At 38.0% G+C, this 17,989-nt stretch overlaps 1 protein-coding gene across 3 annotated transcripts in view; it reads right to left on the bottom strand.

The window, feature by feature from the left end:
• TOX (thymocyte selection associated high mobility group box) overlaps window positions 1-17,989 on the bottom strand; it is a 218,381-nt gene that overhangs the window by 36,373 nt on the left and 164,019 nt on the right. For 2 of the 3 annotated variants that reach the window (XM_066180799.1, XM_066180790.1), the window contains exons 4-5: window positions 8,136-8,414; window positions 1,163-1,393 (exon numbers count right to left, since the gene is read on the bottom strand). In XM_066180799.1, coding sequence (XP_066036896.1) covers window positions 1,163-1,393; window positions 8,136-8,414 — 510 coding nt within the window. The remainder of the gene's footprint in view (window positions 1-1,162; window positions 1,394-8,135; window positions 8,415-17,989) is intronic. The other variant, XM_066180809.1, reaches the window with a different exon arrangement.

The raw sequence follows: 17,989 nt of genomic DNA, 5'->3' as shown, positions 1-17,989 counted from the left end.
TTTTTTTTTTTTTTTTAAGTTAATCAGTGAGTGCCAAATCTTGATTCTTTTTACACTGGTATCTTTAACAAGGATCTAGATGTACCTACACCACCCAGTAATTAGAAAAGTAGCCCTTCTTTTCTATTTTTTTTCCCCAAGCCCAAATAATTTTACATACCAAGAAATCATTTAAAAGTTTTTGGTAATCCCTAGCTTTTAAACTGTAATTTTGTAATAAGAGTGTATGAATGAATGAGATTGAGTTCATTCCCAGTACCTTTCCACTCTCTGTGCTAACATCAGCCCCAATCCAGGTCTCCTGTAGCCAATAAAACTCTCACCCAGCACATTCTCTCCTTCCAGATCTGTTGCTTTCTCAAAGTTCCCATTCCTTTATCAATCCAATGCATTCTGTTGGCAGTTAGTAAAAATGCAACCAATAAGAACAGAAGAGCAACGGTATGCTACAGTGAGGCTCACTGGTAATAGCCTGCTCTCACCACTTAAATGTGATGACCTTCCAGAGTTGCCCACTTTTACACAGCTTCAACTGACTTGGAAAGATTTCTGCAACGTTTCAGGTCCAGTTCTTCTGGCCTCATTGCAGAACCAAGGCTTTCCAAGGATGGCAGAAGTAACCTTGGGAAGTGATTTCCACAGCCCACACATATCTAGAGGCTGTCCATTGCCAGCATCCACCCTAGGTCTCTTTGGGTCAACACATCATTAACTTCTTTCATAAAAGTCAGGTGGTTTGGGAACAAATGTGAGCCCAGCTCCATTTCTGGCATCATGGGATCATGGGGAAGGGAAACATCTGCAAGTGGGAGCTCAACCAGCTCCCACTGCACAGATTTGGCAGCAAGGTCTTCTTACATGGCAGTTTCACACACAGGGCAATGACATAGTAAAATCCTAGGCCCACAGATTTCAGCATCAAACATTTCTAAATATAATCCTAAAACTTGTGCCACATCCCAAAACAAGGTAAACTCTTTTAGTGGTTTCATACAGACAAAATAAAACTATACTCTCCTTATCTCAGTCTCTAAATCATGTCCCTGAGATAGCACACATTCAAGTTTCATCCTGGCTAACAAAAGAAGCTGCCTACAGTGCTCAGATGACCCTGATAACACTTTCCTGAAACAAAGCCTCTGAGCTACAGCACATATTGTACCTGCTTTTGTTCTTCTCCTAAGCCGTCCCACATTGAAGCTACAATTTTAGAGACTTCACCAAAAGTAGCATTGGGGTTTTGGCCCTTGATGGCTGCTTGAGTGTCTCGGAAGAATAATGCATAGGCAGACACAGGCTTCTGTGGCTCATTTGGGTCCTTCTTCTTCTTCTTTTTGGGAGTTTTGGGTTTCTTTCCTATATCTGAAGCAGGTCTCTTCTCACCACCGTTGACCTGTAACATAAAATTAGGAAAGCACTATAAAAAAGCCAGTTTAATTCACTCCAACCACTGTTACAGCCTCTGTGACGCAAAAACTTTGGATTTTGCATGCAGAAATGGAACTTTTGTTGTTCACTTTGATAATCTAAATGTTGACACTATCTGCATTAGTCACAGGCATAAAATTTGCTGTAAGTATTTCAGATAATGCTATTTTTTCCCTTAAATACTTTATATTTCGCTTTCATATAATCGCTATAATCTCTAGTCATCTTTTCACCTTTTCTAAGTTTTATTGCTAGTGGCTATAACAAGAAAATAATGAGAAAATTCAAATGAAATTAGTTTCTCTATAGCCTGAGTATCAGTTCAGCAACATGAATCACCTGCAGACAGCAGGAACACTGTCATTTCTACCTTTTACTTATTCTCGTTCTTCCCCAGAATGACCCCAGACAGCTGTTCAAATCAATTTCTTCTACAGCTGGTGGTACATCTTCCAGGGACTTTGAAGAAAATCTGGTTGTGAACCAAGCAATTCAAGTTACAGACATTTGCCTACACACCTTCTAATTAAAGTCTGAAGAAACACACCTTTACCAGTATAGATAGTTTAGAGGCCTTTAAAGGATCAGTTTTGACCTATCTGGATTTAGCTGAGTAGTTTTTATATCTGCTCATGTAAAAGCAAATGGTTTGAGGAAAGAAGTGAAAGAGGAATGGTGGATGGAGGAAAGCTCATGTGCCTTATTTATGCTCCACCTGAAAAAAGCCCTGCGCATGAGCATTTGTGCAAGCACCAAAGCACCCTATTTTCCTAGTGAAGCTGGGTGAAGAGTCTGGAGCTCAAGTCTTGTGAGGAGCAGCTGAGGAAACGGGTTGTTAGCCTGGAGTAAAGAAGGCTCAGGAGAGACCTTATCACTCTCTACAACTGCTTGAAAGGTTGTATCAAGGTGAGTGTTGGTCTCTTGACTCAAGTTAGAAGCCATAGAATGAGAAGAAATGGCCTCAAGTTGCCCCTGGGGAAGTTTAGACTGGATATTAGGAAAAAATTCTTCACCAAAAAGATTGTCAAGCATTGGAACAGGCTGTCCAGGGAAGTGGTGGAGTCACTCTCCCTGGAGACATTTAAAAGATGCGTAGATGTGGCTCCTGGGCACATGGCTTAGTGCCGAGCTTGGAAATGTGAAGTTAACAATTAGACTCGATGATCTTGAAAGTCTTTTCCAACCTAAATGTTTCTAGGATTCAATGACTTACAAGCACATAAAGGGACAATAACCTGATTCTTCAACACATTGGAGCTCCATGGCTAAGTAGCTTTTCTTGATATGATCACATACTTTACTGTAACTGTAGAAATGGTGTGTGATCTTACAAGTGGGTTCAAAGGCTTTTTTCTTTTGTCGGCATGACCAAAGCACTGTGCATCATAAGCATTTTCAAGAGAAGAGAAGATCAAGAGCACAAATGGTATGCTCTAGGCTAAGGATCTACTAGGCATGACTTTTTTCACTTCCTTCTATTATTATTTTTTAATAATGCATATCAAGTGGCACAGGAGGATACAGGTGTTCAAATCATTGGAATTGCATGAGGAAAATGGCTGGAAATCCTCGTTTTGAGAAAAATAACTTTAATTTTCCTATATGTCTCCCTATGTGATGTCGACAGGACCCAAGTGAGTACAATGAACTATCTGAATCTCTGCGGCTTACTAAAAACAGAAACAAAGTGATGACCACAACTTGAAAATGAAGTTGCTTGTTTTCTGAGAATTATGTTACAATAGTTACAACTTTAATAAAAATTCAACAGACATGCAGCCTATTGTCAGCATTTGGAAAACATGGAAAACCAAAATTGTGCTACCCTTTATTAAGTTATCCAGCTTTTGTCTCTTGCTATTTTTTAATTCTGCAGGGTACACAAAACCAGCAATCAAAGTATAATTAACTAGGGCTCTAATTTGAGAACATTAGTCTAAACTTTTCAGAAGTCCAGTGCAAACTCCATGGGCAAGAAGACTAGGAAGTAATTAGCTCTATAGTTAAAATTTTACCCATGTGATTTCCTAACACTTTTCTCCTTTCAGTTTGTTTTTGAACCAATGAGATTTAAAATTTATCTGTAGGTTAGGATACCACATTACTTCAACAACCCTTAAACTAGGTGATATACTACAAAAACTTGTGTAAGTGCCTTCTGGTAAGCTGTTCTGTAACAGCTCTAAAAGCTTATTCTCCAACCTTAATTATCAAGAGACTTCAAAAACCCCCTGATAAAAACAGAGTATTCACAGGGGAAATTCTGTTTGTCTTATATGAAAATAACGAAATAAAAAGAATACCAGAATTCCAGTACTAATAACCTTGCGAATGGCTGAGATGATGGCCTACCTTATGCTCCCATCAGTCTATCAGCTTCATAGACTCCACTTCTAACCACCAAAGCAAAGACAGATGGAAAATAAAATAAAAAGCATATATATTCTGCTAGGCATAGACTTGTGCCTCAAAATCCCTGGAGGTGTAGTTAGCTCATGGTAATCCACCTCCTGTCATGGCTTATTGCTTAATTATGGTGATGTATTTAACTTATTTATCACAAGAAAGCAATAATCTTTCACTTTAAAAAAGTGTACATTAACCATGTTGCACACATAATAGATCACAAGAATATCTAGTGTAGGATTTAAAACTATCAAGTAAGGCACATCGTTGATATCTAAATGTCCCTTGAGAACCTGGAAAATGTCTATAAGCATATTTAAAATAAACTGCAATAGTACCAAAGCCTTTAATGGAGCTAGGAGAGCTGTTTTATGCACACTATCTTGCAGTAATCGCTGTAGTTTAAAATAGATTTTAATCAAGCACCATCTGCATAATAGGCTGAACAGACAACACAGAATTCCACTTATAACTCCTATCATATAAAGTAAATATTGTAAAACCTCTGCCACATAAGGAGAATATGCTGCAGCAGTTCTTTAGTAATTGTGTTTCTGTTATTTAATTCTTGCTACTTGCAGTCCTCTTGCTATCTTCCCTCTAAAATACATTATTTGAATTTCTCTCATAAGTGATATGCAAATGAACATGGCAGAAAACCCTGGTATCCATCTATGAAGAAATACTTATTTACAAACCAGTAATGCTTCCAGCAGCTCACAGTTATGCTTGGCAATAACGAAGTACATGTTTAATGATCCAGCAGTGTGAATTATGGCAAGAATTACATAAATGTAATATTTCAGTGTTGAGGTGGTCAGAATAAGACATGTGCTAAGTGGCCACTTTGTTTAGAATGTTTTTATAGTTACTTACAACTACTGATTTTTAAGTTCTCTTTTTTTCTTCTTCCTCTAACGATAGCCCCACATACGAGATTGAGAAGAATTAAGGAGCCTCAGTGATGTGCACCCCTTGCAGAGACAATACTCTTAGTCTGAGGCTACATTTCAAAGTTCCATGGTCTTAGCAGCTCTCTAAATGTATATCCAACCATATAATTATGCTACAGTTGTCACTGATCTTATGGTCAAGCAACCTCAGCTGTCCTGCTTTTAGAGCAATAGCATGAAGGGAAACTGAGCCCTCTATAATGCAGCTCCTTTCTCTTTCTTTGAGTAACGAAATATAGGACAGTTGAAGTCTGAACTGCCTACATGAAAGAGTCTTTATGAGAATGAGTACTGCCAAATAATATTTAGCAGCTGCTGCCATTAGTCCTGTACATGTTGGATAAGGCTTACATCAATTTGAATATTTATCATAGAATGAGCATCTGAGAAGCTCAGTACATGAACAATTACATCAGTTTGTAAAGCTCAGTACTGGAATTTGGAATATATATATTGAGTTGAAACGGTCATTTCCTTCAAGCATGGAAATCAGTGGCTCATAGGGCAACAATTACACTTTTAGTCCAAATGTACACATAAAGTATGCATTTTTTTATACCTTCCATCATGCTCTTTCTATAAATCCATGTAAATATGGACAGGACATTGGGGCTTCTATATTTTTTCTCTAAATAGAAATAGGTAGAGTTTTTAGGGACTTCTTTACCAAATATGCCATGAAAAGACTAGTGGCTTCTCTTTCACATATTTCTGCTGGTATAAACTGAGGGAGGACACTGAGGTGATTTTCCATTTGGAAATGTACTTTGTCTTTTTGATCAATGTGGGTACACAGGCAAATATCTTGTCCTGCTGGTTAAACGGGCAGAATGTCACTATTGCTATTAATGACATGGTGAGTTCAGGGACAGTTGCTTTTTTTCGCAGTGCTCATGGCAGGAACATCTCTGACTCCATGAAGTAAACTCCAACAGTGACCCCATGTGCACTCCTACCAAAGGACTGGCTAATGAGCTCTGGCCCTGATCTATTAATTAATGCCACACATCTGCATGATAGTTTATAAATCAAAGAGAAAAATCCAAATTTTGCAAAGTTATATTCAGTTAAAAGATTGATGTTCTCACAAGAGACAGATCAGTTGGTCTATCTGCTCCTGTCCCCAACAAGTGCCTTCTTTCATTGGGAAGAAGATTTCTAGAGGGAGAACTTTCACAGGCTTCTCCAAAGCAACTCTGATAAAATGTAATACTGGTGTATCTGGGGAGAAAGGTCTCCATAGGAAACTGGTTTGAGTATTCTCATCCACTCACTGGCAGCTTCCAAGAAGAGCAACATGACACAAAGATCCACAGTGCAGAGCTTTAAATCTTGAAGTACAACAATATACTTAACCCCTTAGGCTGATTATCCAAACCCTCTTGTCTTTTACAGAGGGAACTACAGAAGAACCATTGCATGGGATCAGGCATGCCATCCCACTGCCTGTGTCCATTGGTGGCCAGCCTCAGGTGTTTTCATGAAGCCCTAAGAAATCCCACAGAAAACTTGTATGGCATTATCTGCTCCCCACCAAGCTTGCTGTTTAAACCACACTAGATGGAGAAGAATTTAAGCCCTCTGTCAATATTAGCCAAATGTAATATCCTTTAAAACTCTTCTCTTAGTAATGAAATTATAAATATAATTTTAAGGCAATGTATCTACTTTAGCACACTGGATTTAATTTTGTGTCATGCATTGTGCTATTTGTCATCTTTTTCTGCTTAGACTGAGCATGAGAGAATTTTAATGACAGTTTTCCAAAATAACATCCTTATTAAAAGTTGAACACTATATAAACTGGCTTTCACAAAGAAAGGACTAAGTTTTACTTAGTCTGCAGTTCTTTGTATTTCTCTGTTAAAAACATTAGCTTCAGATAAGTACTGCTTGCTTGAAACCACAACCCTACACTTCTGCCAGCACAAAGTGTTACAGTGAAAAATTACATTAAAGATACAGGTTAAATAAGTGAAATACTTGATAGAAGTAGAAAGGAAATCCTAATTATTTGAAGGGATATTTTCTCCAGAAGTTTAGAGCATCTTTCTCACTCCCAGCAATGTAAAAATATTAACAATGCAACAGGAGTAGCAAATAAATTATTCTGAAAAAAGTAAAGGCTGCCTGGAATTATTTTTACATAGCTGTATTCTAAAGTCTCCCGCAGTAAGGAAGTGTTCATTTAAAATGTATGAATTATTCAGTAATTTTTAAAACCTAAAGTTTGTGAAATCAGGGCAAAGTCCTGAAATAAAACTTTGGAATCAGAATTTATTCAAAATGTAGTAAAACATATGTCTCCAATTACATGATTATTTTATAGCTTGAGGCATGAAAAACAATATAATGTTAAAACAAATCAGACTTACATTTCTTGACTGGATTATACCTCCTCAGTGACTCACAATATGTTTTCTTCACATTCCCTGCAAGTCTGCAACTTTTCCCCACCAGACATGGCTGTGGTACACACTGCACTGCATGTGGCACACCCTGCACTGCAGGAGTGCTCTAAACTGGACTGCTATTTTCTAGTGACCACAAAACAAGGCTAAGGGGGTTCTCAGTTTTGACATGCTATATTCCTGGTTTAAGGGATGACTTAGTGCAAAATTCCAATCTTCCTGTGTCTCAGTTTTTCTGTCTGCAAAATTAAGATAATAGACTTGTGTATTTCTGTGAGGTTTTCAGGATTTGGGGGAGATTTTGGAGATTTTTGCATGCAAAACCTGCTATACAGATTGGCATTTATCCTTTAAAGAAATTTATTATGTAAATTACTCCTATCACTTCATTCCTGCACTGACATGAAAATGAAGCTTAAACATATCATGATGAAGTGTCAGCACCTCTCAAAAGTAAAAATGCATACAGGGTCTTCCAGATTTTCAAGGTAAGGTTTTTAAAGTTCATAGGATCTTTCTGTTCTGGTTGCTATGATGTTCTGTTTATTCATCCTGTGACCAAGTAGCAAAGACTAGCATATTGCACAGACTGTTCATACTTTTTATAGCAGTAACTTGATCTTTAACTGGGAACAAACATCCCTGCTATGCAAGTGAGAAAACTCAACCCCTTATATTAAATCCTAAAGGAACGACTATCCTTTCAGTGTTTAACAGTATTCCAGTTTGCTATCACAAAGAGGAATGATGTAATTTACTCAAGCTGCCTGAAGAATTGTCTGGATATTGTAAGTTCTGTATTCATAACCCTTTATTCACTTCAGTGAACCACCAATCATGTATAAAGTATCACCTTAATAACTGTGGCCATACCATTAATTTAGCAGGTCCTAAAAATATCCACCATTTACATAGTAATCCTAGCATCTAAGCCTACCTTAGAGCTATCTTCTCCTTCATCTTCATGGACTGAACTGGATGGTGAAGGAGTTGCAGATTTGCTTCCAGGTGGAGAGGGCGAGTTGTGAGGAACACTGTTTCCACCCATATTCAAACCAAGCTGTGCACTGAGCTGGGACTGGTTAATAGTAGTCAGCTGCCCATGCTGCATCATTCCTGGCTGCCTAATATCTGCAGGTTGAACCCTTGGCCTCATGGTTGCCATCTGAGGATGGGAACTATACTGGGCTCCTTCTGTATTCCGTAAATCTTGCATCTACAAGAGGAAAAAAACTGTATTAAGCATATCACTAATAAAGTGTTCTGTTCCTTTAGACCTCAGTTGGCCTGATTGGCTATGTAAGGCTTAAAGAAAATGGTAAGTACTCAAATAAACATGTAAATACTGAAAATAAACATAGTAAGGATATGATTGACATTTGCATAACACTGGCTGTTATCAAGAATTCAGGCTCTAGCCTCAGCCCTTGGAAATAACAAAAATAAAGCAATGAAAGCCCTTTTTTTTCATGGGGGAACAAAAGGGCACTGCTTTTTTTAACTGTGTGTAGAGTATTTCTGAAATGCTAACAAACAGGGACAGCTTTGCACTCTGAAGCTCAGACCTAGACCAGAACACAAACATCCTCAAAATTCAAGATAATTTCCAGATCCTGCTTCTTTAACTTAGGGATTTTGGTGGGTTTGAGTTGTGATTTGGGAGCTGCTGGGAATTTCCAAAGTCTGAATATCTAGAATTAGGTCCAAATCTATTTTACCTGGTGATGCCCAATGAGAAACTGGACTTTTCAGGATTCAAATCATTGACAAGAAGGATGTATTGATAGACTGATTAAATGATTTCTGAGTTGATTTGCTGCTAAGACATATATGAATGGAAAGCTCAAAAATCGCAGGATTGACAATTGCATCCATTGTGCTATGTGGGTCACTGCTTCTTAGCATTAACGAGACATACTATTTGAATGCAAGAAACAGATTCAGTCTCTGCAAGGATAAGAATTAAAAGCACTGGAGGATGAAACTCCTTTCTTGTCTAGAGGTCAAATGCACCATACACACAGACCTCAGAAGATTGCCTGTAACCTCTTTTCAGTATACTCATACAGAAACACGACAAATAGCAGAGAGTATCAGAGAGAAGCTCAGATTTAAGCTAAGATGTTCTGTGGATGATTTAAAATGGAAGTATCAATTCAGAGCTGAAATGAAATAGATACGGTTGTCTTTCTGTGCATCAGACAAACATGTATGTATGTATAAAGTAGAATCTGACAGGAGATACCATTGTGTAAGTTCCATTATGATAAGGACACGTGTTAGTGGTTCAATATATTAACATAGTCCCATTTATTCTAGCGACAGTCTTTGTTAGACATGTCATCTGAATTGTCTAAAGATCACTCAGATCTTATTTTTTAAAATCTTTTTCTAGCTCATGACTTCTATAACCTATCTCTCTCATATACACACTCCCACATATCACAGCAATCTGTAAGATACTTTTCAACCAGTAATACACAGGAAAAAGTAAAGATAAACCTGTAACTTCATCTTTTCTCTTATTATTGACAGTGTAAAACAGTATTAATTTTAGGGAGATATTTTATTTTATTTTATTTTATTTTATGAGCTTGGGGATTGATTTTCGTAAAGGTGACTGGTTGACAGTAAATCAAACTAATAATACCATTAATTATGGCATACTTACCACTTTACATGTACTCGTGTCTCTGAAAAGCATTTGAATTGGCTTCTGACAATGTGACATCACAATTATACCTGTATTTATGTTATTTTAGAAATTAATAGCTTTTGGTAAAAAAGAGTTATCGATACAAATTTGTTTTCCAACTTCATTTAATGACTACTAAAGCACCAGAGGAGACGAGCACAGAGAGCACAGTGGATGAAATCAATTGAAGGCTGAAATTTGAATCCTGGTAGACATTTATATTTTTAAATTACTACTGATTTCTTGGTCCCTTCCCTCCAGTATCAGCTTCCTCCTTGCCAAGCATATTAGCCTTAAAAGCTATCATTATCTCTGCCTCTAGCAGACAACTGTATCAAGACAGTTGTGCCCATGAAGCTGTAACTGCTGCTCAGATGCCTTGCTCTGGATCCAGCTCTTGAGCTGGGCGGCAGCTGGGGAAAGTGGAGCAGCACTGGGGGGTTTCCAGATCCTCTTGGCCAGCATGGGGCAAACAGTAAGGGGACGGGAACCCACACAGTGCCTCATGTGCTGGGCACAGGGAGGCAAAACCCTCCCCAAAGCCCTCCCTTCACTCTGTCTGCAGCACTCAGTGCGCCCTCCCCAGGCACCCTTCACCCTGCAGGGGCTGAGCCCTTGGGTTTTCATGGGGCATCTTGTGGTGCAGAGCAAACCCTTCCATGAAAGGCTGGAAATCTTGACTGCTTTTTAGGAAGGGTAGGCATCCTAATGATTTTATGAACTCTAGAAATGTAACAACCACTATATGAAACTCTTAGTTTGAATGAACTTCAAAATTCTCTATCTCTAAAAGCAGAGCAAGGGCTACCATTTTGATTACTTTCCCTCAAATAAAATATGATACAATTGCTTTAACTGATGCACAGGAAGTTCTACCTGAAAATGTGGAAGAACTTCTTTATTGTGTGAATGAGTGGGTGACTGTGCACTGGAACAGATTGCCCAGAAGGTTGTGGAGTCTCGCTCACTGGGAATATTCAAGAACCATCTGGATGGAATCCTGTGCCATGTGCTCTGAGGTGACCCTGCCTTAGCAGGAAGCCTGGACCAGATGACCCACTGTGGTCCCTTCCAACCTGACCCATTCTGTGATTGTCTGATTCTGCTATTATTCAAAAAGATCTCTCCTTTAAGAGCTTCAAATATCAGATAGTTAATACAGAACATTCTGTGTTTGTCTTCTTTAAAAAACATGTATTTTTAAATAGTCTGTGATATAATTTTAGCTCCAGTACTGAACATAGGCTGTGTTTTCAGATAATACAACAACAACTGAACAGTACTGAATGTATCCCCATACAAAATACATGTGTATATATATTTGCAAGAGAACCCTTCACTAGGGAAATTCTGAGGACTGTAAATGAGGTGGTGGAGTAAAAAAACCCCAGTATTTTTCTTTTCACAGGAATTCAACTTCTCTCCTGAATTTTTAAATCACATGAATACCAGGCTACCTCCGGAAAACCAGGTGTAAGCAGCAAATAAGCTTGTTTAACAGTAAATTTTCTCTTTCAGATGCTAAGCCAGAAACCCTTACCTACGGGACCTGCCTGCAGAGAACAAGCCAGTCTAAGTCCATCGCACAGAGCTGTGGCACTCATGATTCACATCTGCAAATGAGGCTTCTGTCTCACCTCTTTACCATGCCCTGCAGAGCCTGCCTTCTTCCATCCTGCTCCTACCTGGTGAAAAAGTGTGATTGTCTAAGAAAATGGAAACTGCTCATTTCTTGAGTAAGTATGGGCAGCTATTCACATAAATGCAAAAAAAGCTGGGAGATCACACTGTGGAAAACACGAGCTTTCACGTTCTTAAAGGATCAACAAAACCAAGAACTGTCCCATCTCCTCTGTAGGTTCAAGCGAACACTCAGCCATGAAAACTGCACACTCGGGTCACTGCTGTGGCATAATGGTATTTCCCTGTCACAGATGCTGTGACAACCTCATCTGTGCAGAATAGTAACACTAATCAGACACACTCTCTGCCAAAATGTATGACCAATTTCTTCTAAACTACTTCAAAATCTGAAACCTCATATTCCTGGTTCCTCCAGATGGAGTTTTACAAAGCCCACCGCTGTGTAGCTGTGCTGGAACCATATTCAGTATGCAGAGGCAATACTGCAAACCCACTCCTGCCGAATGCAAAGCCGAACAGAAATCCTGACAGATGGCAGAATGCCAAATGGAAGAACAAAGTTAAAGAGTTTTGAGTGTTACAGAGGATAAGGACAGTCTTAAACTGACGTCTTCAACGGTCTCTGTGATGAGGTAATAATGATAATATCTGGCACTTTAATATCATTCTCCATCTGTCAGTTCCAGGATGTTTCACAACTTGAGTTACATTCAGATTTAGAACATGCCTGGTTTTATTTTGGTTTTACTAATGGGGAAGCTATGATTCATTTCTTTTCGTGGCTATTTTTTTTCTTTTCTGTTTGCATTTTGCTTATAAGCGGAAACTGAGCATTCAGCCACACAAGTGTTTGACTGCAAGTTAAAAGACAGTACAAGTCCCTAGATCTAAGGTGTGTACCACAGCTCCTTATTAACACATGGGTAGTGCAAAACCAGAACAGGGCTGTCTGGTTGAAGATGAGCTCCTAATGCCCTGGTCAAAGCTCCTGAGGTACTAAGAATAAGGCTAAAGAGCTTTAAACATTATACTATCGTTTATCCCGTCAGCTTAGAGTAAAAACAAAGCAAAGAATACAGTGCAGAACACAGTGATTTCATCCCCGTAAAGAAACATCTCACTGCAGGACAATGTGAGTACAGTATCCTGATCACAGAATCACAGAAAATAGTGCTAGAAGGGACCTCAAAAGGTTATTTAGTCCAACATTATCTCACAGCAGGATTAGCTATACCTAAATCATTTCTGACATATGTTTGTCTAACCTCTTCATAACCTCCCTAGGCAATTCTTGTGCTTAACTATCCTTACAGTGGAAAGGGCTTTTTTCCATAATGTCTCACCTAAATCTCCTTTGTTGTAATTTAAACCTACTACTTTTTGCTTTGCTCCCAGTGGACATGAGGAATGTTTTTCTCCTTCTTTACAGAAAAGTTGTACACAATAGAAGGCTATTATGAATTTCCTTCAGTTTTTTTCTTCTTTAGACTAAGCAACTAAACCTGAAGATTGAAAGACTTTGTTCATATACTGCGTTCTCTACACCTCTGATCATTCTTTCTGCTGTCCTCTGGACATATATCCAATAACCCTCATATTTCTTGAAATATTGTGCTCCAAAGCCCACAAAACACAGATATTTTCATCTGACACAGCATTCAGACAGAATCCTTCATCTCTCACAGAACACAGCACATAGCAATAAAAAACCCCAAACTGAATTATCAGCCTTTTTGATACAAGCTGGTTAACCCATGCAAGATACAGAGCGAGTCAAATTGCAGGACTCTAAGTAATGTCCCAGAATGTAGCTTAAAGAAGCAAATAATATTTTTTCTGAGAAGCATTAGACAGGAAGTTTCAAAGGGAATGTGCTGTTAGCAAAATAATTCACGTTATTTTTCTAGATATAATTAATAACCGTGAGGCAACATCTCTCTGAAAAGCTGTAGAAGTCCCAATTGTCCCTCCCTATTTAGATTAATGTATAATAAATGTTATCACTAAATGAAAGAAGGATGACAGGTTGCCTTAACAGATCAAAGTAAATACAACAGGTCCAAGTACATGCAAGAAACACTAGGGATAATTCACTGCAGATGAAAACATTAAAGCATAAGGAGAAATACACAGAGCTTACTCATTGAAACAAGTAAAGTTCACATATCTCACTAGTCTGAGAAAATACATATCAAGGCACGGCAGACACTATTACTGTTACCATCATCAGGCCTTGCAATGATTTTTGCATAGTTTTCTACAAGTTGAATGCTCTTGTGAATATTTTTGATGGACACTGCAGAAAGGGCTGACAGTTCTTTCTTTCTTGTCGGAGGGGTCAAGCTAAATCAGAGAGTAACAATTTTACAGACTATACAAAGCTATTGTTCAATCAATTAATTAAAAAACAATACAAAACTGGGAGAAAATCCCAGGGCACCTTAAGTTTTAGCTATGAAGATACCCACAAGTGTGCTTCTTTCTTCACTGGCGTGACCCACCTGGGTCATTACGTAGGTGTCTTGGATATGCTTTGGTAGGCAGAAGGGGTCTCTGTTAATAGCAGTATTCTCATTTATATTCCCAGGAAACTTGTACTACTACCTGTGCCATATTAAATCTGAACATTTCTCTGTTCCCAAATAATACTACATTAAAATGCAGTATTAGCACTGGTTGTGCAAACTCCCTGAAAAGCCATGAAATTTTCTTAGAAATGTTACTGCTTTTATTTTAGGCATTTTAATTGTCTTCTACCATAAGCCAATGCACATCTGCAAGATGCTTTCCAGTGACACAGAGATGTTCATTAAAAACGAGAGGAAAGAAAGTTAATTCCTACATAATCACTTGATTCTGTAAGTGAAGGTTTCAAGAGAGAAGAAAAGATAACATCAAAGTTGCCATACAAATTTGTGAGAACAGGCACACTGAGAAGGGATTGTCCTTGGGAAATGATACAATTTATGATCAAGACAACTGAAAAACAACAAAGACCTAATTTTTTTTTTTTTTTTTTGGTGCTACAAAATGCAAGCAATATTCATCATACAAAGGATGAACAGGCTCCCCAGGGATGTGGTCACAGCACCAAGCCTGACAGAGCTCAAAAAGTGTTTGGACAATGTTCTCAGGCAAATGATGTGACTATTGGGGATGTTCTACACAGGATCAAGCCTTGGACAAAGTGATCCTTGTGGGTCTCTTCCAACACAGGATATTCCATAGTTCTATACAACCCCATGTTCAAACTAAAAGAGTGTCTAAGAACACAGAAACATCAATTTTAGACGCCTTTCATACAGTTCATACAGGTGATCAAGCAGTGGTTCCTCCTGGGTTTTCAATGTATGTTGATGGTCATGATCCTAGATTAATGATTAAGTGAATCAAAAGCAAACCATGCAGTTTCATCTGTTGTTTTCCATCATGGTGATGCTCTTTCATGAGAGAGCTTAAAACTTGAGATAACTTGAACATCTTTATTTATACACCAGAGAAAAACAAAAAAGTGACCCAAATATCTGGAGGCCTGAAATCTGACAGGAAGCTTGGGTTTACTGATTAGAATGACTAAGACTGGTACTTGGTACGTATGTCCTGTGATAAACAGAATGATCAAACCCAAAGATTCACAATTTATCTGGTCTATGTTTCCAGTAAGTTTAAGTAGAAATAATTTGTGCAACCAAGTTTTGTCAACTATGAGGGAACAAGTGCAAAGAAAGATTTTTTATGAGAGCCAAGGTTACTGTAAAATGACCACAGAGAACCATTCAAAACACCACCTAACAGAGGGAGGGGAGGCGTGTTTTCATCATCTCATTTTTACAATTCTCTTCTGTATCAGCTAACTGTATAATGAAAGACTAAGTTTTAAAGTAAGTGGGTATCTGGGGAATATTCAAGTGCTATATGCAGGAGTACTTTATTTACTACGCCCACTGCATTTTTAGAATAAGTTTAAAAGGATCATTCAAAATTTCTGTTGATTAGGAAAACAGTCTTAAAATTAAACAGCAGAAACCTCACATGTAAAGAGAACCCTAAACGAAAAATAATAAAAACCCCCACTCCTTTTAAATCTACTACACTAATCTTTTCAAAATCATTCTGTTAAAAATTAAACCACTTCAGGTTGTTTTATATAGTACTGGTTCTGTAAGTGATCTTAAGCCCCTTTAAAGCTATTATATACTCAAAATTTGACTGCAAAATTTTATAGTACAATCACATAATGACAAAAATGCAGTCATATACAGTTTCTATATATTTTGGTACACAGTTAATTTGGCGACTATTAACATTCTTTTCTACTTTATGTTTTAATATCCTTTGAGTCACACAGGGCCAAGATCTCAAAACTCATCATAAAAAACTACTGAGTGCTATTCACTCTAATATAATAACCCTTTATTTAAAACAACTTCCAATAAATTTCATTATAAGAAGTTATTAAAAGGGTTAAAAACCTATTAAATGTCAAAGAATTTGCCTGACTCAAACTTCTAATAAAGAAACAGAATAGGCTTTCTTTCTGAATTATTTAAATCTTTACTGACTGTGCACTGAACCATGAAATTAGAAAAGTGTTATTAGAAGTGTTCTCTGGTTTTTATAAAAGTTGTAGCATAGAATATATCAAACCACAGTCTTTAACTAGACTAGTTAAAGAAATAGGTTTTTAATCCTGAATACATGGTTTTCACTGATATAAAGGGTCATAATTAAAAGTCTGGCCTGGAAGCTGAAGATAATAAAATTATTATTACAGGAGCATACATGTTCATTTGGTATATTCTGGATGCATGTTTCCATTTTAATTTGGACAAATATCTTCAATTTTGTTTGATCTTGCAAAGTCCACTAATTTGGACCCTCTCAGCAAACAATTAAGCTTTTAATAGTGACTCATTTTAAAGAATTAATGGTGAATAATTTGTGTTATCTTTTTCTCTTTTTTAAAGTGTCTAATGCTTAACAGCAGGTATAGGTTGACAGCAGACAAATGGAATCTAGGAGGTACAAGGCAAATGTTCTACCACACAACTCCTGATAACAGCATTATCACTAAACTGGTTTTTTTTTTGTTTGATTGGCGGGGGTTTTTTTGCTTTGGTTTGGTTTTTTTGGGGGTGTGTGGGGGGGTGCAAATAACAAAAGAACTTTTTTTTATTTCAGCAGTTATTTTCATAAGGAAAACAATCATGCATTTCACATTTGTTTTAGTGATGCTAAAGAACTCCTGAGTAAGCAGTGTATTCACAGATTCACTCAAACACACCTGAATCAATAGCCTTTCATCAAAAGAAATGAAGTCAGAAAGATGCCTGTGAGACACAATATTATCTCCCCTTCTTTTATACAATAAAAATAGAGGCATCCAGGGGACATGAAATGATTAAGTCTAGGAATACAAACTAGGTCTTTGGAAATAATGTTGACAGTGTGCTTGGAGTAGGGCAGGAGGGAAAAAGGGATGCAGGGAGCTGCTGTTGCCTTTGCAGTGCTCTGCTCTTGTGACTGACCAACAACAACAGAGTCACCAGTGTGAGGTTGCTGTAACCTTCGCTGGCTTCTGCTCCATTGTATTCCACTCCATTCTCTTCTGTTCTGGGTTTTTTTCTATGGTGTTCAGCACAGCAGTGTCAAACTATCTTCCTGCAGTGAGTTGGGCAATGTGACTATTACCTGTCACATGCTGTTTGCTGTATCTGCTTTAACACACAAAGGCACCCTGACCACACCACCCAACTCTCCCTACCACCAAGTAAAGACATTTGTATTGGGTACTTTTCAAGTAATGTATAGCAATGTATACTTATGTCCATGTGGGAAGAGTCAAAAAATTCCTTCTGGTTAGAAAATCATACTAAACCAGCTGTGACAGCTGGAAGGCTGGTACAATACTGGGGTGTCCTGTGTCTCCTATCTCCACAGGAAAACCCTAAGTGATCTAAACTGATCTCTCATCTCAGCCACAAGAAATGCCAATTCCTTCCCAAAGGAGCAGCACATCAACTAGAACAAGGAATTTTTAAAATACAGTTGATGAGATTTAATCTAAGTATGCTACTTCACTGAAAAAGTTTTTGCAAGGGAGGAGTGGCTGTCCTTCCAGTGTCATCCACCTATTTAGGCACTGAACAGAAATATAGGGCAGAAGGAACCTTAAATGAAAATTTCTGTCACACAGAAGGCAGAGAAAGGACTAAAACCAGTCTTCTGTGTGCCCTAGTCATCTCACTACTTCCCTCATTAAGTTTATGAGAATTCCTGCCTATGCAAACATTTAATGGATCTTGTTTCCACTCCAATGGAGTATGAAGCTGGATTTTTGAACCCAAAGTCACACAGGCAGATCTAGTCTGCCATTTTCTATATTCTTCCTCTTGGGCACTGCGATGTGGAACATCTTTGAAATTATTTCCCAGAGCCATAGGGTCCTGTCT

This window comes from Chamaea fasciata, unplaced genomic scaffold (genome assembly GCF_029207755.1).
Source record: "Chamaea fasciata isolate MVZ Bird 193981 ecotype frontalis unplaced genomic scaffold, bChaFas1.0.hap1 SCAF_1, whole genome shotgun sequence".
Classification (NCBI taxonomy): Eukaryota; Metazoa; Chordata; class Aves; order Passeriformes; family Sylviidae; genus Chamaea; species Chamaea fasciata.
The sequence above is the reverse complement of the archived record's forward strand: the minus strand, read 5'-3'. Positions and strand labels throughout refer to the sequence as shown.